This window comes from Nerophis lumbriciformis, linkage group LG20, assembly GCF_033978685.3.
Source record: "Nerophis lumbriciformis linkage group LG20, RoL_Nlum_v2.1, whole genome shotgun sequence".
Classification (NCBI taxonomy): domain Eukaryota; kingdom Metazoa; phylum Chordata; class Actinopteri; order Syngnathiformes; family Syngnathidae; genus Nerophis; species Nerophis lumbriciformis.
The window spans coordinates 3863712-3887669 of record NC_084567.2 but is presented as its reverse complement, the minus strand read 5'-3'; the positions used below and the strand labels follow the sequence as shown (position 1 = coordinate 3887669).

At 41.2% G+C, this 23958-nt stretch overlaps 1 protein-coding gene across 2 annotated transcripts in view; it reads left to right on the top strand.

Moving 5' to 3' along the window:
- The first annotated feature begins 219 nt into the window (after positions 1-219).
- Positions 220-23958, top strand: part of LOC133619222 (uncharacterized) — a 34737-nt gene continuing 10998 nt past the window's right edge. The window contains exons 1-2 of one of the 2 annotated variants that reach the window (XM_061980160.2): positions 20964-21038; positions 21140-21269. In XM_061980160.2, the coding sequence (XP_061836144.2) occupies positions 21164-21269 (106 nt within the window). In that variant the 5' untranslated portion in view covers positions 20964-21038; positions 21140-21163. Of the gene's footprint in view, positions 506-20963; positions 21039-21139; positions 21270-23958 lie in introns of those variants that run through there. The other variant, XM_072915422.1, reaches the window with a different exon arrangement.

Here is a 23958-nt window from a genome sequence, read left to right as displayed (position 1 = left end):
TATACACTTGCAAACCTGTTGCCGTATCCGTAATTCGCCGATAGGTAAAAGTTTGTATTTACACCATGAGTCGGGTGTGTCTTGAACCCCGAGGGTTCCATCGAACCCAGGTATAAGCATATAATTTTGCAAAACGGTTGTTTAAGAATTAAACAGTAAAATGCTTTTATATTGAAAACCACGGCTGTGAAATAAAAAAACGGAAGTGGTTGACATTTGACGCATGCGCAAACAGACCAAGCAGCTCAAAGACTTTTGCACGATGGCGGACTGAAGGACTTTCAAATGAACGATCTAACAGTTTTATAGATTCTTATATGATCGCCTTATGTAAAACCCTAGAAACGTGCATTGAGTTTGGAGCGATATGTGAAGTGAAGATTGAAGACGTGATAGAAGATGGACGACTACTGCTATGCTAAGATGGCGACGTCCGCTAAAAGAGAACATGAAAGAGAATCAACTTCCAGCAAATCACCAACGGAGATAAAGACGAAAGATGAAGGTGAGTGACTTGAAGTTTTATCTTTTGAAAACTATTTGAATTTCAAGCCCTTAAAGTGTAAATGAGCCGACCTTGTTGAAGAATGTAAAGAAAGAGCCGCCATGATTGTTAGCTTGAAGAAGGCAGTGGAGTTCACATCAGAGGAGATGAAAGAATGCAAAAGTCAAATGAAGAAAGTGGAAGAGCAAAACAAGCGCTTGTGTAAAGAAAAGAATGATGTGAAAGAAGAGATGTTGGGGAAGAGTAAGAGATGTGAAGAGAAGACTGGACCACATGTCTACATCAACGTGCAGAGGATTGGAGGTAATAAAGAACAAGAATAATATGATTACTGTCAACTTTTGGATTATTGGGAAGTTCTCCACAAGTGTCACAGCTCATAACGTCAAAAAAAGTTAACAAAGAAAATTTAAATAGTTGGAATTTTTGTTTAAAGGGGAACATTATCACCAGACCTATGTAAGCGTCAATATATACCTTGATGTTGCAGAAAAAAGACCTTTTTTTTTTTTTACCGATTTCCGAACTCTAAATGGGTGAATTTTGGCGAATTAAACGCCTTTCTAATATTCGCTCTCGGAGCGATGACGTCACAACGTGGCGTCACATCGGGAAGCAATCCGCCATTTTCTCAAACACCGAGTCAAATCAGCTCTGTTATTTTCCGTTTTTTCGACTGTTTTCCGTACCTTGGAGACATCATGCCTCGTCGGTGTGTTGTCGGAGGGTGTAACAACACCAACAGGGACGGATTCAAGTTGCACCAGTGGCCCAAAGATGCCAAAGTGGCAAGAAATTGGACGTTTGTTCCGCACACTTTACCGACGAAAGCTATGCTACGACAGAGATGGCAAGAATGTGTGGATATCCTGCGACACTCAAAGCAGATGCATTTCCAACCATAAAGTCAAAGAAATCTGCCGCCAGACCCCCATTGAATCTGCCGGAGTGTGTGAGCAATTCAGGGACAAAGGACCTCGCTAGCACGGCAAGCAATGGCGGCAGTTTGTTCCCGCAGACGAGCGAGCTAAACCCCCTGGATGTCTTGGCTCACACCGTCCTTTATGCCACCGAAGATGATCAAGAGAAGAATATCGACCCTAGCTTCCCTGGCCTGCTGACATGAGGGTATGTCTACAGAATATATTAATTGATGAAAATTGGGCTGTCTGCACTCTCAAAGTGCATGTTGTTGCCAAATGTATTTCATATGCTGTAAACCTAGTTCATAGTTGTTAGTTTCCTTTAATGCCAAACAAACACATACCAATCGTTGGTTAGAAGGCGATCGCCGAATTCGTCCTCGCTTTCTCCCGTGTCGCTGGCTGTCGTGTCGTTTTCGTCGGTTTCGCTTGCATACGGTTCAAATAGCTCAATAGCTTCAGTTTCTTCTTCAATTTGGTTTTCGCTACCTGCCTCCACACTACAACCATCCGTTTCAATACATGCGTAATTTGTTGAATCGCTTAAGCCGCTGAAATCCGAGTCTGAATCCGAGCTAATGTCGCTATAGCTTGCTGTTCTATCCGCCATGTTTGTTTGTGTTGGCTTCACTATGTGACGTCACAGGAAAATGAACGGGTGTATATAACGATGGTTAAAATCAGGCACTTTGAAGCTTTTTTTAGGGATATTGCGTGATGGGTAAAATTTTGAAAAAAACTTCGAAAAATATAATAAGCCACTGGGAACTGATTTTTAATGGTTTTAACAATTCTGAAATTGTGATAATGTTCCCCTTTAATACGTTACAAAAAGAAACATGTTTTGCATCCATAAACGTTATGCAGTTAAAATATGTATTGTTAAATTGCAAAAAGTCACAATGTCATTGTATATTTCTACAAGAAACTCATTTTTCAACGTGGACACTTTTTTCTTAATAACTTAAAACTAGAGATGTCCGATGATGGCTTTCTTGCAGATGTTCCGATATTGTCCAACTCTTAATTACCGATTCCGATATCAAGCGATACCGATATATACAGTGGTGGAATTAACACATTATTATGCCTCATTTTGTTGTGATGCCCCGCTGGATGCATTAAACCAGGGGTGCTCACACTTTTTCTGCAGGCGAGCTACTTTTCAATTGACTAAGTCGTGGGGATCTACCTCATTCATATATATCATTTATATTTACTTATTTATGAAATATATGTTTTTGTTAATAAGTTAAAGGTGTTTAATGATAATGCAAGCATGTTTAACACATATAGTTAATATTGTTAATAAATTAAAGGTGTTTAATGATAATGCAATCATGTTTAACACATAGTTAATATTGTTAACAAGTTAAAGGTGTTTAAAGATAATGCAAGCATGTTTAATACATATAGTTAATATTGTTAACAAGTTAAAGGTGTTTAATGATAATACAAGCATGTTTAATACATATAGTTAATATTATTAATAAGTTAAAGGTGTTTAAAGATAATACAAGCATGTTTAACACATATAGTTAATATTGTTAACAAGTTAAAGGTGTTTAAAGATAATGCAAGCATGTTTAACACATATAGTTAATATTGTTAATAAGTTAAAGGTTTTTAAAGATAATACAAGCATGTTTAACACATATAGTTAATATTGTTAATAAGTTAAAGGTGTTTAAAGATAATACAAGCATGTTTAACACATATATTTAATATTGTTAATAAGTTAAAGGTGTTTAAAGATAATACAAGCATGTTTAACACATATAGTTAATATTGTTAATAAGTTAAAGGTGTTTAAAGATAATACAAGCATGTTTAACACATATAGATTCCTTTCTTTCATGAAGACAAGAATATAAGTTGGTGTATTACCTGATTCTGATGACTTGCGTTGATTGGAATCAGACAGTGGTGCTAAAAACGTCCGCATTTTCGAATGGAGGAGAAAAAAGTCCTCCTTTCTGTCCAATACCACATGAAAGTGGTTGGTTTTTGGCATCTTATTTGTCCAGCTTCCGTACTCCTTTGTATACACTTTACAAGAAATACATTGTCGGCAAACTCCGTAGCTTGCTAGCTTGTGCACGCCAGCTTTCTGAGACTCTTATTTTGGTAGCGCAACTGTGCAGTCGGTCTTTGGAGTTTTGACGACAGGTACGGCGCCAGAGTCTGTTGAAATAAAGTGTTTCTCGCCTTCCAGTCGGTCATTTTAATGAGCTGGCAGCAGCCAGCGTCATCTCAGAAGACCCTCGGGTGCCGTGAATGTCAATCAAGTGACGAAAGTGACGTCATAGTGAAGATTTATGATCGCTCATTTTTAGGACTATTGTTTTAATGCCTGGCTGGTGATCGACTGACACACCCTCCGAGATCGACCGGTAGATCGCGATCGACGTAATGAGCACCCCTGTATTAAACAATGTAACTTTACCATGAATTGATTAACGTGGACCCCGACTTAAACAAGTTGAAAAACTTTTTGGGGTGTTGCCATTTAGTGGTCAGTTGTACGGAATATGTACTGTACTATGCAATCTACTATTAAAAGTTTCAATCAATCAATCAAAAACAAGGTTTTCCCAAAATAAGAGAACAAGTTCAACTCCAGTTATGGAAAAAAAGTGCCAACATGGCACAGCCATATTTATTATTGAAGTCACAAAGTGCATTACTTTTTTTAACATGCCTCAAAACAGCAGCTTGGAATTTGGGACATGCTCTCCCTGAGATAATCCTGAGACCCACTACAACTATGGGAAGTACTATACTTTGGCTTTCACAAAGTGCATTATTTTTAATTTTTTTTAAACATGCCTCAAAACAACAGCTACAAAAACAATGAAGGCACACAGCTTCAGTCCAGAGTATACTAGAGCATACTTGCCAACCTTGAGACCTCCGAATTCGGGAGATGGGGGGTGGGGTTTGGTGGTAGCGGGGGTGTATATTGTAGCGTCCCGGAAGAGTTAGTGCTGCAAGGGGTTCTGGGTATTTGTTCTGTTGTGTTTATGTTGTGTTACGGTGCAGATGTTTGTCATTCTTGTTTGGTGTGGGTTCACAGTGTGGCGCATATTTGTAACAGTGTTAAACTTGTTTATACGGCCACCCTCAGTGTGACCTGTATGGCCGTTGACCAAGTATGCATGGCATTTCAATTAAGTGTGTGTAAAAGCCGCATATATTATGTGACTGGAGGAAAAGCGGACGTGACGACAGGTTGTAGAGGACGCTAAAGGCAGTGCCTTTAAGGCACGCCCCCAATAATGTTGTCCGGGTGGAAATCGTGAGATATTCGGGAGAATGGTTGCCCCGGGAGATTTTCGGGAGGGGCACTAAAATTCGGGAGTCTCCCGGGAAAATCGGGAAGTTGAAACCGATACCGATAATTTACGATATTACATTTTAAAGCATTTATCGGCCGATAATTTCGGACATCTCTACTTACAACTAAGCAGAATTGGTTTTCATATGCTTAGATATGTACCTGGGGATAGGCCCCTCCCACCTCCAAAGACATGCACCTGGGGATAGGCCTCTCCCACCTCCAAAGACATGCACCTGGGGATAGGCCCCTCCCACCTCCAAAGACATGCACCTGGGGATAGGCCTCTCCCACCTCCAAAGACATGCACCTGGGGATAGGCCCCTCCCACCTCCAAAGACATGCACCTGGGGATAGGCCTCTCCCACCTCCAAAGACATGCACCTGGGGATAGGCCCCTTCCACCTCCAAAGACATGCACCTGGGGATAGGCCCCTCCCACCTCCAAAGACATGCACCTGGGGATGGGTTGATTGGCAACACTAAATGGTCCCTAGTAGAGATGCGCGGATAGGCAATTATTTCATCCGCATCACAAAAGTCGTCAACCATCCGCATCCACCCGAACTAACATTTAATCAAAACCGCACCCGCCCGTTGTTATATATCTAATATAGACGATGCAAGGCATTAGTGAGGGTATAAAGCCTTTGCCTGTTAAAGAAAGGAGACTGATCCAATGCAGCAGAGACATTCAATGCCTGCCACGCTGTCACGGCCCAGACGCACACCAGTGCGCAATCATCTGGGAGCCGCGCTGAGCGCACCTCCAAGCGCGTGGAGGTGCGATGTCCCTCGCACCCGCGGCGGCTCCACCCGGGCTCGCGCCCGAGGCTTCAGCGCGCACCGCGGCGGCCATCCTACTCGTCGCGGCCTAGCCCTCGCGGCTCTCGCTGCCGGCGACGGCCGGGTATGGGCCCGACGCTCCAGCGCCATCCATTTTCAGGGCTAGTTGATTCGGCAGGTGGGTTGTTACACACTCCTTAGCGGGTTCCGACTTCCATGGCCACCGTCCTGCTGTCTATATCAACCAACACCTTTTCTGGGGTCTGATGAGCGTCGGCATCGGGCGCCTTAACCCGGCGTTCAGTTCATCCCGCAGCGCCAGTTCTGCTTACCAAAAGTGGCCCACTCCGCTCACCAGGGTGAGCCCCACCCCTTTCGTGAGCGCACTGCGCGCGGAGTGACCCCTGTTACGCGCCCCCGGCAATGGGGGTGGCGGGCAGGTAAGCTGCGCGGGCGGAGTGACCTCTGTTACGAGCCCCCGGCCACGGGGGTGGCGGGCAGGTAAGCTGCTTACCTGCTGCGCGTGACGCCGGCCGCGGCGAAGGCGGACGAGGCGGGGTGTCGGTGCGGTGGGCGCGGTGGTGACCCTGGACGTGCGTCGGGCCCTTCTCGCGGATCACCTCAGCTACGGCTCCCGGTGGGGCCCTCTCGGGGGCAGGGGCCTCGGTCCCGGACCCCGGCGAGGCGTCCCTTCTCCGCTCCGTAAAAGTGTCCATCTCTTTTTTTTTCTTCTTCTTCTGTTGTGGCATATGCTGCAGGTGCCTGCTCGTTTTTCGTATGTGAGTAACAACATTTAACTATGTATATTCATTTCCGAATTGGTTTAACTGCCACCCGCCTGAATCTATTTAAAATCTTTTTTTTTTTATTTCAACCGCCCGACCCGACCCGCGGATAAAATCTAATTTTTTTTTATTTCAACCGCCCGACCCGTGGATAATCCACGGACTCCGCGGTTGTGTCCGCAAACCGCGCATCTCTAGTCCCTAGTGTGTGAATGTGAGTGTGAATGTTGTCTGTCTATCTGTGTTGGCCCTGTGATGAGGTGGCGACTTGTCCAGGGTGTACCCGGCCTACCGCCCCTGTACAGCTGGGATAGGCTCCAGTGCCCCGCGCTACCCCAGAAGGCAGTGTTTTTCAACCTTTTTTGAGCCAAGGCACATTTTTTTTCATTGAAAAAAATCGAGGGGCACACCACCAGCAGAACATGTTGAAAACGAAACTCAATAATCTATATCAGGGGTCCCCAAACTTTTTGACTCGGGGGCTGCATTGGGTTAAAAAAATAATAATTAAAAAAAAATATATATATATATGTATATATATATATACAGGTAAAAGCCAGTAAATTAGAATATTTTGAAAAACTTGATTTATTTCAGTAATTGCATTCAAAAGGTGTAACTTGTACATTATATTTATTCATTGCACACAGACTGATGCATTCAAATGTTTATTTCATTTAATTTTGATGATTTGAAGTGGCAACAAATGAAAATCCAAAATTCCGTGTGTCACAAAATTAGAATATTACTTAAGGCTAATACAAAAAAGGGATTTTTAGAAATGTTGGCCAACTGAAAAGTATGAAAATGAAAAATATGAGCATGTACAATACTCAATACTTGGTTGGAGCTCCTTTTGCCTCAATTACTGCGTTAATGCGGCGTGGCATGGAGTCGATGAGTTTCTGGCACTGCTCAGGTGTTATGAGAGCCCAGGTTGCTCTGATAGTGGCCTTCAACTCTTCTGCGTTTTTGGGTCTGGCATTCTGCATCTTTCTTTTCACAATACCCCACAGATTTTCTATGGGGCTAAGGTCAGGGGAGTTGGCGGGCCAATTTAGAACAGAAATACCATGGTCCGTAAACCAGGCACGGGTAGATTTTGCGCTGTGTGCAGGCGCCAAGTCCTGTTGGAACTTGAAATCTCCATCTCCATAGAGCAGGTCAGCAGCAGGAAGCATGAAGTGCTCTAAAACTTGCTGGTAGACGGCTGCGTTGACCCTGGATCTCAGGAAACAGAGTGGACCGACACCAGCAGATGACATGGCACCCCAAACCATCACTGATGGTGGAAACTTTACACTAGACTTCAGGCAACGTGGATCCTGTGCCTCTCCTGTCTTCCTCCAGACTCTGGGACCTCGATTTCCAAAGGAAATGCAAAATTTGCATGGTTGGGTGATGGTTTGGGGTGCCATGTCATCTGCTGGTGTCGGTCCACTCTGTTTCCTGAGATCCAGGGTCAACGCAGCCGTCTACCAGCAAGTTTTAGAGCACTTCATGCTTCCTGCTGCTGACCTGCTCTATGGAGATGGAGATTTCAAGTTCCAACAGGACTTGGCGCCTGCACACAGCGCAAAATCTACCCGTGCCTGGTTTACGGACCATGGTATTTCTGTTCTAAATTGGCCCGCCAACTCCCCTGACCTTAGCCCCATAGAAAATCTGTGGGGTATTGTGAAAAGGATGATGCAGAATGCCAGACCCAAAAACGCAGAAGAGTTGAAGGCCACTATCAGAGCAACCTGGGCTCTCATAACACCTGAGCAGTGCCAGAAACTCATCGACTCCATGCCACGCCGCATTAACGCAGTAATTGAGGAAAAAGGAGCTCCAACCAAGTATTGAGTATTGTACATGCTCATATTTTTCATTTTCATACTTTTCAGTTGGCCAACATTTCTAAAAATCCCTTTTTTGTATTAGCCTTAAGTAATATTCTAATTTTGTGACACACGGAATTTTGGATTTTCATTTGTTGCCACTTCAAATCATCAAAATTAAATGAAATAAACATTTGAATGCATCAGTCTGTGTGCAATGAATAAATATAATGTACAAGTTACACCTTTTGAATGCAATTACTGAAATAAATCAAGTTTTTCAAAATATTCTAATTTACTGGCTTTTACCTGTATATTAGAGATGCGCGGTTTGCGGGCACAACCGCGGATTATCCGCGGATCGGGCGGATGAAATTTAAAAAAATAAGATTTTATCCGGGCAGATTAATTAGATTTTTTTTTTTTTTTTTTTTTTTTGCGGGTGGCAGTTAAACCAATTGGGAAATATATATACATAGTTAAATGTTGTTACCCACATACGAAAAACGAGCAGGCACCTGCTGCATATGCCACAACAGAAGAAAAAAAAAGAAAAGGACACTTTTACGGAGCGGAGAAGGGGCGCCTCGCCGGGGTCCGGGACCGAGGCCCCTTCCCCCGAGAGGGCCCCACCGGGAGCCGTAGCTGAGGCGATCCGCGAGAAGGGCCCGACGCACGTCCAGGGTCACCACCGCGCCCACCGCACCGACACCCCGCCTCGTCCGCCTTCGCCGCGGCCGGCGTCACGCGCAGCAGGTAAGCAGCTTACCTGCCCGCCACCCCCGTGGCCGGGGGCTCGTAACATGGGTCACTCCGCGCGCTCCGCCCGCGCAGCTTACCTGCCCGCCACCCCTGTTGCCGGGGGCGCGTAACAGGGGTCACTCCACGCGCAGTGCGCTCACGAAAGGGGTGGGGCTCACCCTGGTTGATATAGAGAGCAGGACGGTGGCCATGGAAGTCGGAACCCGCAAAGGAGTGTGTAACAACCCACCTGCCGAATCAACTAGCCCTGAAAATGGATGGCGCTGGAGCGTGGGCCCATACCTGGCCGTCGCCGGCAGCGAGACGCGCTTGGAGGTGCGCTCAGCGCGGCTCCCATATGATTGCGCACTGGTGTGCGTCTGGGTCGTGACAGCGTTGGATCAGTCTCCTTTCTTTAACAGGCAAAAGCTTTATAACCTCACCATACCTGCCAACTTTTGAAATCAGAAAAACCTAGTAGCCAGGGTCCAAGGGCCGCAGGCCCCGGTAGGTCCAGGACAAAGTCCTGGTGGGGGGTTCAGGTTCGCCCCCCGACGCAAAATGATTATTAGCATTCAGACAGGTTAAAATGTTGCTAAAACCATCACTTTTCTATCAGTCACAGTGACTTTTCAAAACAAAAATATTACAGCAAAAATCATATGGGTTGATTGACATGTTTATTCTGTAAGCTAACTTCAATAGTTTGAAATTATTTTGACAGTTAATGCCAGTTATCCTGTCAACCTTTCACAAGACTTCAATTTGTTAATTGAAAGTATAAACACTTTTTACAGTAAACAAATGGTAAAACAGTACTAAACAATTCCATTAAAAAAAAATTGGTGTCATTATTAACTTTCTGTCCAAGCTTGTATAATCTACTGCCTTGTTCAATTGTAAAAAATATTCTGTGCCTAAAATTCACATTTCTATCACAATTATCATACTGTAAACATGGTAAGCTAACTTCATTAAAATTAATAGTCCTGTCAATAGCATGGAATTACAATTCAAATATAGTTTTTTTTGTAAGCCTTTCAAAAGAATTCAAAATATGAAAAATTAATGAAAATTAATTTAAGCCATCAGACACTTGAAAAGTGGCACATCACATCTCTAATGTAATCATTTGAACTTTTCAACAGAAATAGCACTGCAAAAATATTAAGGACATACTTCTGTATTTTGGTAGTTATGCTGTCAACATTTAACAAGATTTCTTCAACTTGGACTTGAAAGCATAAATAGTATAAACACTTTTAACAGTATGTCGTGCTGTGAAATACAGCCGACAGGATTGCGCACCAAACACGAAGCAAGGCCAAAGCGCACGCGCGCATGGTGCAGGAGAACAAAGGACTTCTTTCATTTAAGGTTTGTGATAAACCATCAAACTCATTCGTTAAAAGGACTCTATAGTAATATAAAGCGAATTTTTCTGGACATTATCATGCAAGAAAAGTTTATTTTTGGGACCGCGATCACCGCGTAATGATTTTTAAAGGTTGCATTACAAATATTTAACTGTCCCATGTGATCAGCCAGTGCGATTGGAAATCCATGCTCAATTATTGCCTCCGTAAATAAAACTTCGGGCGGATGGCGGGCGGGTGCAGTTCTGATCAAACGTTACATCGGGTGGATGGCGGATGATTGACGACTTTCTGACGCGGTTGCGGATGAAATAAATCGCCTATCCGCGCATCTCTAATATATATATATATATATATATATATATATATATATATATATATATATATATATATATATATATTTTTTTTTTTTTTTCTTTTTTTTTTTTTACTTGGGACTTCCCGCGGGCCGGATCCGGCCATAGTTTGGGGATCCCCGGTCTATATTGACAATATAAAGTCGTCATCAAATACCTGACGCACTTGTTAGATATGAATTCAAACCATAACCATCCATGCTTCATTAATTATCTTGTCTCAAAGTAGGCTTACAAAGCATTTAGCTACCTGCTGCCACCTACTGATATGGAAGAGTATTACATGGTCACGCTGCTGACCTCTAGACCAGTGTTTTTCAACCAATGTGCCACACCACATTAGTGTGCCGTGAGATACAGTCTGGTGTGCCGTGGGAGATTATTTAGTTTCACCTATTTGGGTTAAAAATATTTTTTGCAAAGCAGTAATTCTAGTCTGCAAATGATGTGTTGTTGTTGAGTGTCGGTGCTGTCTAGAGCTCGGCAGAGTAACCGTGTAATACTCTTCCATATCAGTAGGTGGCAGCCGGTAGCTAATTGCTTTGTAGATGTCGGAAACAGCAGGAAGCAGCGTGCACGTAAAAGGTGTCTAATGCTTAAACCAAATATAAACAAAAGGTGAGTGCCCTTAAGAAAAGGCATTGAAGCTTAGGGAAGGCTATGCAGAACAAAACTAAAACTGAACTGGCTACAAAGTAAACAAAAACTGAATTCTGGACGACAGCAAAGACTTACTGTGGAGCAAAGACGGCGTCCACAAAGTACATCCGAACATGACATGACGATCAACAATGTCCCCACAAAGAAGGATGAAAACAACTGAAATATTCTTGATTGCTAAAACAAAGTAGATGCGTAGGTAGACCACATCACATGTTAGGTGGACCACATCACTTGTTATGTAGACCACATCACATGTTAGGTAGACCACATCACATGTTAGGTGGACCACATCACTTGTTAGGTAGACCACATCACATGTTAGGTGGACCACATCACTTGTCATGTAGACCACATCACATGTTAGGTAGACCACATCACATGTTAGGTGGACCACATAACTTGTTATGTAGACCACATCACATGTAAGGTAGACCACATCACATGTTAGGTGGACCACATCACATGTTAGGTGGACCACATCACTTGTTATGTAGACCACATCACATGTTAGGTAGACCACATCACATGTTAGGTGGGCCACATCACTTGTTATGTAGACCACATCACATGTTAGGTGGACCACATCACTTGTTATGTAGACCACATCACATGTTAGATAGACCACATCACATGTTAGGTGGACCACATCACTTGTTATGTAGACCACATCACATGTTAGGTGGACCACATCACTTGTTATGTAGACCACATCACATGTTAGGTGAACCACATCACTTGTAATGTAGACCACATCACATGTTAGGTAGACCACATCACATGTTAGGTGGACCACATCACATGTTAAGTAGACCACATCACATGTTAGGTAGACCACATCACATGTTAGGTGGACCACATCACTTGTTATGTAGACCACATCACATGTTAGGTAGACCACATCACTTGTTATGTAGACCACATCACATGTTGGGTAGACCACGTCACATGTTGGGTAGACCACGTCACATGTTAGGTGGACCACATCACTAGTTATGTAGACCACATCACATGTTAGGTGGACCACATCACTTGTTATGTAGACCACATCACATGTAAGGTAGACCACATCACATGTTAGGTGGACCACATCACTTGTTATGTAGACCACATCACATGTTATGTGGACCACATCACATGTTAGGTGGACCACATCACATGTTAGGTGGACCACATCACTTGTTATGTGGACCACATCACATGTTAGGTAGACCACATCACATGTTAGGTGGACCACATCACTTGTTATGTAGACCACAACCCTCAGGTTTCTGGCACGGTTGCTCTACCCACTTCGCCATGCCGCCCCATGGGTAGACCACATCACATGTTAGGTAGACCACATCACATGTTAGGTGGACCACATCACTTGTTATGTAGACCACATCACATGTTAGGTGGACCACATCACATGTTAGGTGGACCACATCACTTGTTATGTAGACCACATCACATGTTAGGTGGACCACATCACTTGTTATGTAGACCACATCACATGTTAGGTGGACCACATCACTTGTTATGTAGACCACATCACATGTAAGGTAGACCACATCACATGTTAGGTGGACCACATCACTTGTTATGTAGACCACATCACATGTTAGATAGACCACATCAGATGTTAGGTGGACCACATCACTTGTTATGTAGACCACATCACATGTTAGGTGGACCACATCACTTGTTATGTAGACCACATCACATGTAAGGTAGACCACATCACATGTTAGGTAGACCACATCACTTGTTATGTAGACCACATCACATGTTGGGTAGACCACGTCACATGTTAGGTAGACCACATCACATGTTAGGTAGACCACATCACATGTTAGGTAGACCGCATCACATGTTATGTAGACCACATCACAAGTTAGGTAGACCACATCACATGTTAGGTGGACCACATCACTTGTTATGTAGACCACATCACATGTTAGGTGGACCACATCACTTGTTATGTAGACCACATCACATGTTAGGTAGACCACATCACATGTTAGGTGGACCACATCACTTGTTATGTAGACCACATCACATGTTAGGTAGACCACATCACATGTTAGGTGGACCACATCACATGTTAGGTAGACCACATCACATGTTAGGTGGACCACATCACATGTAAGGTAGACCACATCACATGTTAGGTAACCACATCGTAAACTTTTAAATCTCCAAGATAAATACAACAAATAATGCAAATGAACAACAAATTATTTGTTGGAAAAATGTTTCACTTGAATAAAAATCACAACCAAAAGCAATAAAATAGGATCTGTCTCTGTTAAGAAGAGGGTTGAGGGGCCCTAAAATATACACAAACCTAACAAACAATACATTTTATGGCTATAAAAGTATTGACAAACAAAGTTGCACTTGAACATGTAGGAGGAGGTAGGAAGTGTGGAACAAGTTCAAGGAGAAACATCTCATGGATCAAGTCTGAGCTAAAGTGTGTTTGTGTTCTGCAGACGTGCAGCAGCTGATTGGTCATCCAGAAGAACTTCTCCCCCAGCTGCAGGGTGATGGCTCCACTTTGAAGCAAGAGCGTCCATGGCCCTCCCACGTTAAAGAGGAAGAGGAGGAATTATGGATAACGCAGGAGACTGATCTCACCAAGTTGCCACTGACTGTTGTCTCTGTGAAGACTGAAGATGATGAAGAGAAACCACAAGTAGACAACCTCTTAGCTCCACTATCAGATAGTGAGGCTGAAGACGAGGTTGACGAACCTTTGAGCAGCGATACAGACTGTGAAGGCGACATGAAGACTAATACTGACAACAAACACTCTGGTTGCTCTAAAAAAAAGAGAAGTAAAACATGTTTGAGCTGCTCGGTTTGTGCTAAAAGCTTTACTCAGAAGAGCAATTTGACTAAACACGTGAGAACACACACGGGAGAAAAACCATTTGTTTGTCCAGTTTGCGGTAAAACATTTTCTCAAAAGACCAACTTGACCAGGCACGTGAAAACGCACACAAGAGAAAAACCATTTAATTGTTCAGTTTGCGTTCAAGTTTTTTCCTATGAGGCACATTTGAAAGCACACATGAGAACGCACACGGGAAAGAAACCATTCATTTGTTCAGTTTGCGGTAAGAAAAGTTCTCTCAAGACCCATTTGACAGCACACATGAGAACACACACAGGAGAGAAACCGTTTATATGTTCAGTCTGTGGGCAAACATTTTCTCAAAATGCCCATTTGACAGCACACACGAGGACGCACACGGGAGAGAAACCATTTGATTGTTCAGTTTGCGGCAAAAGTTTTTCTCAAAAGGCCTATTTGGCATCGCACATGAGAACACACACGGGAGAGAAACCGTTTGATTGTTCCGTTTGCGGTAAAAGTTTTTCTCTAAAGCAATCTTTGACTCGACACATGAGAGTTCACGCAGGAGAAATGCCTGGTAAGTACACTTACATTAAACTTTGTTAGTGCTAACATTTTGTCGCCAAACTATCTAAAAGGATCTATACATCGTGTGCATTTTAAGTCGTTACATTCTGAGATAATCTGTTGAAGCAAACTGAGCATGAACTTGATTTTTTTCTGACAGCATCTACACAACTTGCATTGTTAAGAGAACAACATAGATGGGGTTTCCCTCGCCTTTCTTATGGATTACAGAAGTGTACGTCAATGATCTTGAAATGGTGTTTGTGTTGTGAGAATGAGAGTGTGAGAATACACTGCAGGCCAAAGTGGCCCAAATCAGATTTTTTATTTTTTTATCTGATTTTTTCCCACCTGACTGTTTACACTGCAAGTGAAATGTGATTTTTATCAGACTCCACTGTAAACGCCAATATGGCTTCAACTTCACTTGCACGCACAGTGCAACAAAGTGAAAACAAAAGAAGTTAACCGGGAGATAGTTGCCACTACTACAAAATAAAATAAAAATTAATAAAAAGTTTCTTAACGTGAAAATAAATGAAAGTGATATAATATATGAATGGATGTATATAGTGTGAGATGTTTGGGAGCGTTCTAATCTTTTAATGGTTGTTAGAGGAGACATCAGCGTGGATCTACAGGAGCTTTATTTTTCAACTCACAGCATCAATTCCGGTCCTTCAACAATCTCTTTGGAATCAAAATATATATATTAATATATTACATATAGCCTATTATTTGCTCACTATTGACTAATCATGCATCGAAAATGTGGTCGTCTTAACCCTTGTGTGGTGTTCGGGTCTGTGGGACCCGTTTTCATTTTTTATTAAAAGAAAAATTATACAATTAATACATTTTTCAAACTGAGACTCACTGACTTTGGCTCATTTTCTGTGAAGAACATATATCAGAATACATATTTAATGACCACACACCATACACCCCACCTACACATTTATATTACATATAAGATGTCCGGGTCCACTGGGCCCGGGGCTAATAGAAGTGTGGCAGGCCTAGACAGGAGGAGGACAGAGTGTAGGTACACAGAACATCAGAGGGTCAAATGTGCGAGAAAATGAGAGCAGACAGTGTTAACAAACAATGTTGTGTGAGAACCGCAGGTGCAGAAACACAAAAGAAGAATCCCTGTGGGAGGCAGAAACTGGCAGAGAAATTTTCCGTGCAACGTTCATATTGTTGTTACTCAGCCAGCGTTTGTGGGTCTGATGGACCCATCGCATTTTGTGGCTTTTAATGCCTCACAATCAAACACTTTTATGTTCAAATACTGAACAGGTGTTTATTGGGATAAGGTAAACATCTGTTCAGTATTTTTAACATAAAAGTGTTTGATTGTGAGGCATTAAAAGCCACAAAATGTCCATCAGACCCACAAACGCTGGCTGAGTAACAACAACATGAACATTACACAAGGGTTAAATAGACAATACTCACCAAAACCGGATTTGGTCGTGAAATATCCACTTCCGCTGGCGACTGCGTCTTTCCTTGTGCACACGAGTGACGTAGCTGACGAAACAGTCACCTACATTTTAAACTCCTACTATTTGTTTTTAAATGTCTAAACAAACGTCGCTCCAACATATCTCTCCGACCTCCTTCAGCCTTACTGCTGTGTGTGTGTGTGTGTGTGCGTGTGTGTGTGTGTGTGTGTGTGTGTGTGTGTATATATATACTATATATATACATACACATACATATATATGTATGTATATATATATACATACATATATATGTATATGTATGTATGTATGTATATATATATATATATATATGTATGTATATATATATATATATATATATATATATATATATATATATATATATATATATATATATATATATACAGGTAAAAGCCAGTAAATTAGAATATTTGGAAAAACTTGATTTATTTCAGTAATTGCATTCAAAAGGTGTAACTTGTACATTATATTTATTCATTGCACACAGACTGATGCATTCAAATGTTTATTTCATTTAATTTTGATGATTTGAAGTGGCAACAAATGAAAATCCAAAATTCCGTGTGTCACAAAATTAGAATATTACTTAAGGCTAATACAAAAAAGGGATTTTTAGAAATGTTGGCCAACTGAAAAGTATGAAAATGAAAAATATGAGCATGTACAATACTCAATACTTGGTTGGAGCTCCTTTTGCCTCAATTACTGCGTTAATGCGGCGTGGCATGGAGTCGATGAGTTTCTGGCACTGCTCAGGTGTTATGAGAGCCCAGGTTGCTCTGATAGTGGCCTTCAACTCTTCTGCGTTTTTGGGTCTGGCATTCTGCATCTTCCTTTTCACAATACCCCACAGATTTTCTATGGGGCTAAGGTCAGGGGAGTTGGCGGGCCAATTTAGAACAGAAATACCATGGTCCGTAAACCAGGCACGGGTAGATTTTGCGCTGTGTGCAGGCGCCAAGTCCTGTTGGAACTTGAAATCTCCATCTCCATAGAGCAGGTCAGCAGCAGGAAGCATGAAGTGCTCTAAAACTTGCTGGTAGACGGCTGCGTTGACCCTGGATCTCAGGAAACAGAGTGGACCGACACCAGCAGATGACATGGCACCCCAAACCATCACTGATGGTGGAAACTTTACACTAGACTTCAGGCAACGTGGATCCTGTGCCTCTCCTGTCTTCCTCCAGACTCTGGGACCTCGATTTCCAAAGGAAATGCAAAATGTGCATGGTTGGGTGATGGTTTGGGGTGCCATGTCATCTGCTGGTGTCGGTCCACTCTGTTTCCTGAGATCCAGGGTCAACGCAGCCGTCTACCAGCAAGTTTTAGAGCACTTCATGCTTCCTGCTGCTGACCTGCTCTATGGAGATGGAGATTTCAAGTTCCAACAGGACTTGGCGCCTGCACACAGCGCAAAATCTACCCGTGCCTGGTTTACGGACCATGGTATTTCTGTTCTAAATTGGCCCGCCAACTCCCCTGACCTTAGCCCCATAGAAAATCTGTGGGGTATTGTGAAAAGGAAGATGCAGAATGCCAGACCCAAAAACGCAGAAGAGTTGAAGGCCACTATCAGAGCAACCTGGGCTCTCATAACACCTGAGCAGTGCCAGAAACTCATCGACTCCATGCCACGCCGCATTAACGCAGTAATTGAGGCAAAAGGAGCTCCAACCAAGTATTGAGTATTGTACATGCTCATATTTTTCATTTTCATACTTTTCAGTTGGCCAACATTTCTAAAAATCCCTTTTTTGTATTAGCCTTAAGTAATATTCTAATTTTGTGACACACGGAATTTTGGATGTTCATTTGTTGCCACTTCAAATCATCAAAATTAAATGAAATAAACATTTGAATGCATCAGTCTGTGTGCAATGAATAAATATAATGTACAAGTTACACCTTTTGAATGCAATTACTGAAATAAATCAAGTTTTTCAAAATATTCTAATTTACTGGCTTTTACCTGTATATGTAACGGTGTAGAAACAGACGTTCATTATGCTTGATTCAATTATGAATGAAGTGTTGCAACAGCGCCTGTTGCTGGCGAGAAGTGGTATGTACGGTTACCTGCGGGAAGTGCTCAGAACTGTGAAGCCTTCTAACTGGTGAGACACGTTTTTGCATTGTCCGGGATTGATTACTAATTAGTGAATATTGACTGTTTATATTTTGATTAGTACTCAGTAGTGATGGGTTGATGAGGCCTCATGAAGCGTTTCGACACATTGCAAAACTGTATTGATACTGTGTCGATACTGTGTCACTAAATACTGACATCTGCTGGACATTAAAAATCCCTACAGGCAACCTATGGACCGACTCAACTGACACTGATTTTATGACCTAGTACAGTGGTTCTCAAATGGGGGTACGCGTACCCCTGGGGGTACTTGAAGGTATGCCAAGGGGTACGTGAGATTTTTTTTAAATATTCTAAAAATAGCAACAATTCAAAAATCATTTATAAATATATTTATTGAATAATACTTCAACAAAATATGACTGCAAGTTCATAAACTCAGTGAAGCACAAGCTCAGGTTTGTCACTAAAATGTCTGTCAAAAAGAACTGTGAAAAGAAATGTAACAATGCAATATTCAGTGTTGACAGCTAGATTTTTTGTGGACATTTTCCATAAATATTGATGTTAAAGATTTTTTTTTTTTGTGAATAAATGTTTAGAATTAAGTTCATGAATCCAGATGGAGCTCTAATACAATCCCCAAAGAGGGCACTTTAAGTTGATGATTACTTCTATGTGTAGAAATCTTTATTTATAATTGAATCACTTGTTTATTTTTCAACAAGTTTTTAGCTATTTTTATATCTTTTTTTCCAAATAGTTCAAGAAAGACCACTACAAATGAGCAATATTTTGCACTGTTATACAATTTAATAAATCAGAAACTGATGACATAGTGCTGTATTTTACTTCATCTTTTTTTTTTCAACCAAAAATGCTTTGCTCTGATTAGGGGGTACTTGAATTTAAAAAAAAATTCACAGGGGGTACATTGCTGAAAAAAGGTTGAGAACCACTGACCTAGTATATACAATAATATAAACCAAGTCATTGTATTTCATTTAGGATTATTTCATAACTTCATTTAAATAAAATATATTTTTTGTCTTTTTTAGATACAGTCAATAAATAATGTGAACATGTATCATAACATGGAAATCTAAGAGAACGTGTTGTGAATGAGGATGCTTGTGGACCTGGAAATTATTATTTATTTATTTTTACACATTTTTATTTTTTTTTAAAAACAGTTTTTCCAACGTATTCAATTTTAGACGCTTTCTCTTCTTAGTTATTATTTCTCCGGCTGTAGAAAAGAGCCGCTCACAGGGCACAGAGGAGGCGTCAGTGCAACACAGTTCGCGTATCGGTCACGTGACCAAAACAGCTCATGATCGGTCACGTGACTTTCTAAAAGCGGTACGCGCACCGACACAGGGTTTTGCTCTATGAGCTCGACGCATGCGCCGATGCATTGGTGTTGCCGGACCCATCACTAGTACTCAGTAACGTACACAAAAAAAGGTTCGCTAATTGGTATTGACCAAAACTGTATCTTAGAGTGATATTTTGAAGACAATAACACACTTTTACTGTGTAAACTAATTGGTGATTGTTGATGTGTTATTTAGAGAATCCCGTGACCCAAGTGGACTCACAGTCTCACAATTTGCACTGTTTTGCAGGTAACATTATATTTCATGCCACTGTGATTGTCTTGTTGTTCATATTGCTGTCCTCACCTATTATTATGATGCTAATGGTAGCTTGGCTAGGCCGCAGCCTGGTTTATCAACCGCATGGTTTGAAGCAGCCATTTTGGATGCGAGGTGCGTTCAGGGACATCCTGTAAAATGTAGCGACTGTCAATTTACTGTGTATTTTGCATATAAAAAAAGGATTATTGTAAATCTAAGCATACCAATATCAGTACAGGTGAAACTAACTGAGAGAATGAATATGATAATTAGTATGAAGATTTGGTTTAAACACTATACGATCACACTCAAATGTAACATGTTGTTTGTAAAATGAAACTGTGGTTTTATTATGTCAAACATCAAGAACTGTGAAGCCTTCTAACTGAGAATCCCGTGACCCAAGTGGACTCACAGTCTCACAATTTGCACTGTTTTGCAGGACACTGTAATAAAAGAAGTTCATAATCCACCTGGTGCCAGTGATATGTTGAAGCGACAGCAGTGTAGAGCTGCATTTTGCCACATACAGTTGTGGACCGTCATATATATATATATATATATATATATATATATATATATATATATATATATATATATATATATATATATATATATATATATATATATATATATATAATATCCATATTTCATAAATAATGATCTGCATGTCATATGATGATTCAAGTGATTGACCACATTATTATTAGTATTATTATTAATAAAGCATTTAAATTGGATGACTGCTAATTGAGCTATATAGGATATAGAAATACTTGTGACCTGTATTTTTTATGTCTTTAAACAAAACCCCACACAAAGTTTGGTAAAATAAAATGTTATTTATTAATTCAACAGAAAAACTTTTTTATATATATAATTTTGATGGATAAAAGTTTAAATTAATTTAATTCGACCATTTTTGGTTATCAGTTGATACGTTCATAAACTAGTCGTTAAAAGAAGAAATGTTAACATGACTTTATATTGAAAAATCTGCCGTAAAGTCGGAAACGGAAGTTGCCGACTTTTGACGCATGGGCAAACGGGTCGAGCAGCGCGAAGACTTTGACGGCAACAAGATGGCGGACGAACGGCGGTGGCTTCCCGAAAAGGTTTCAAATCTACCTTTAACATTTTTATAGACACTCCAATATTTTTTTCTCAAGCTCACGAAACGAAAGTTGACTTTGGAGCGATGTTGTTTTATCTGAAGTGAAGATTGAAGACGTGATAGAAGATGGACGACTACTGCTATGCTAAGATGGCGACGTCATGTAAAAGAGAAAGTGAAAGAGAATCAACTTCCAGCAAATCACCAACGGAGATAAAGACGAAAGATGAAGGTGAGTGACTTGAAGTTTTGTCATTTGAAAGCTATTTGAATTTCAAGCCCTCAAAGTGTAAATGAGCCGACCTTGTTGAAGAATGTAAAGAAAGAGCCGCCATGATTGTTAGCTTGAAGAAGGCAGTGGAGTTCACATCAGAGGAGATGAAAGAATGCAAAAGTCAAATGAAGAAAGTGGAAGAGCAAAACAAGCGCTTGTGTAAAGAAAAGAATGATGTGAAAGAAGAGATGTTGGGGAAGAGTAAGAGATGTGAAGAGAAGACTGGACCACATGTCTACATCAACGTGCAGAGGATTGGAGGTCATAAAGAACAAAAATCATTTCATTACTCTCAACTTTGGATTATTGGGAAGTTCTCCACAAGTGTCACAGCTCATAAAGTCAAAGAAAGTTACCAAAGCAAATATAAATCATTTGAATTGTTGGTTTCTCTGTTATAATTTTAAATATATCTTGAATGTTATAATGTTATCAGTGACGTGCGGTGAGGTTGATGGCTGGTGAGGCACTGACTTCATCACAGTCAGATTTACAAACATATGAACCCTAAAGAGTATCTTATTCACCATTTGCTTGGCAGCAGTTAACGGGTTATGTTTAAAAGCTCATACCAGCATTCTTCCCTGCTTGGCACTCAGCATCAAGGCTTGGAATTGGGGGTTAAATCACCAAAAATGATTCCCGGGCGCGGCGCCGCTGCTGCCCACTGCTCCCCTCACCTCCCAGGGTTAGGAACAAGGGGATGGGTCAAATGCAGAGGACAAATTTCATTACAATCATTGGTACTTTAACTTAACTTTAACTTTACACATACAAACTGTAGCACACAAAAAAGCACATTTAATAAAAAAACATTATTATGGTCTTACCTTTACTTATAAATGAAGTCCATGCGCCGCTGTTGTGCTGGATTAATGCACCCCCGCCGTAGAATTATATCAACTAAAGCCCTCACTTAAACTTTCCACGTGCAAGATTGAATCTATTTAAAAAAGTGTAACCGAGGGTTTATAAATGTCGCCTATACTGAATGAAACTACAAAATAACAAACACGGAGGCTCCAGTTTACACGAGGACCACTTTATTTACCTTCTTTCAAAAACCTCTGCAACGTGACATCACTTCCGCTCTTAGCGCCTTCAAAATAAGAGCTCAAGGCATATACTGTATAACAGCGCATAACAGGAACTTAACATCACAAAGAGGAAAGCCCATAAAAATAGGTTACAAAAGTTATTTGATAAGAAGCCAAAAAGTGCAAAAAAAATAATGTTCGTGTTGGAGGAGTTGTGAATTAGGTACACCTGCAGTCTGCAGGTGTACCTAATGTTGTTGCCCTGCAGTCATTCACGACTCCTCCAACACCAACATTATTGTTTTTTCACTTTTTGGCTTCTTATGAAATTACTTTTTTAAATAGATTCAATCTTGCACGTGGAAAGTTTAAGTGTGGGCTTTAGTTGATATAACACTCCCGTCAGGGGGTGCATTCTACGGCGGGGGTGCAGGAGGCGGGATTACTGCGAGCCTCAGCCAGTGCGTCTTTTGCAGCCGTTTTATGATCGCTCAACAGAAGAAATACATAACACACATACAGTTGTTGACAAAATACACTGTACATTATATACCTCAGCTAACTAAACTATGGAAATGTATAATATAGTTCATATAGCAATACGGTCTCACTGCACAGCAGGCCAGCAGTTAGCCGAGTCATTGCGCAATCCATGTTGAGGCACTGAGTGACGTGCCTCAACTGGCTGCTGATCACCGCACCGTCTCTTCTCGGTATTTGAGCGGCAAATGTGAAAATTCAGCGATTTTGAATAAAAATTATCTAAAACTGGTGAAGTTAAATGGAAAATAACTTTATAGTATAATCACTGGATACATATAACAATTTAATTAAATTTTTTTCTTTTTACATTTTTTTTTTCTTTCTATGATGGCAGGTGAGGCAGGGCCTCACTCCAGTGACTGCACGTCACTGAATGTTAGGCACTTAAGAATGTTGGTAAACTAAAAAACTCTTCTTAAATTGTAAAATACACAGATATAATTGTCTTAGTCTTTAGACGCGGACATTTCTTTCTTAATAAATTAGGACTACCGTATTTTCCGCACCATAAGGCGCCCTGGGTTATAAGCCGCGCCTTCAATGAACGGCATATTTCAAAACTTTGTCCACCTATAAGCCGCCCCGTGTTATAAGCCGCATCTAACTGCGCTAAAGGAATGTCAAAAAAACAGTCAGATAGGTCAGTCAAACTTTAATAATATATTAAAAACCAGCATGATGTGGGCGCGCATGGAGTCGTATATCAACATGGACGGAGCTGCGTGAAAAAAGCCACCCGGCCTCTTCGCGTAAACTTACCTTAACCACTCGCTCATCTTTTCTTCATCCATCCATCCCTTCGAGTTAGCTTTTATGATGACGCCGGCTGGAAAGGTCTCTTTTGGCAAGGTCTTCCTTTTGAATATCACCATGGGTGGAAGTTTCTGGCCATTAGCATGGCAAGCTAGAACCACAGTGAAGGATGACTTCTCATTCCCTGTGGTGCGAATATTCACCGTACGTGCTCCCGTTGTATCCACAGTGCGGTTCACAGGAATATCAAAAGTCAGTGGAACCTCGTCCATGTTGATAATGTTCTCTGGCCGGATCTTTTTTTCAGCTATCTT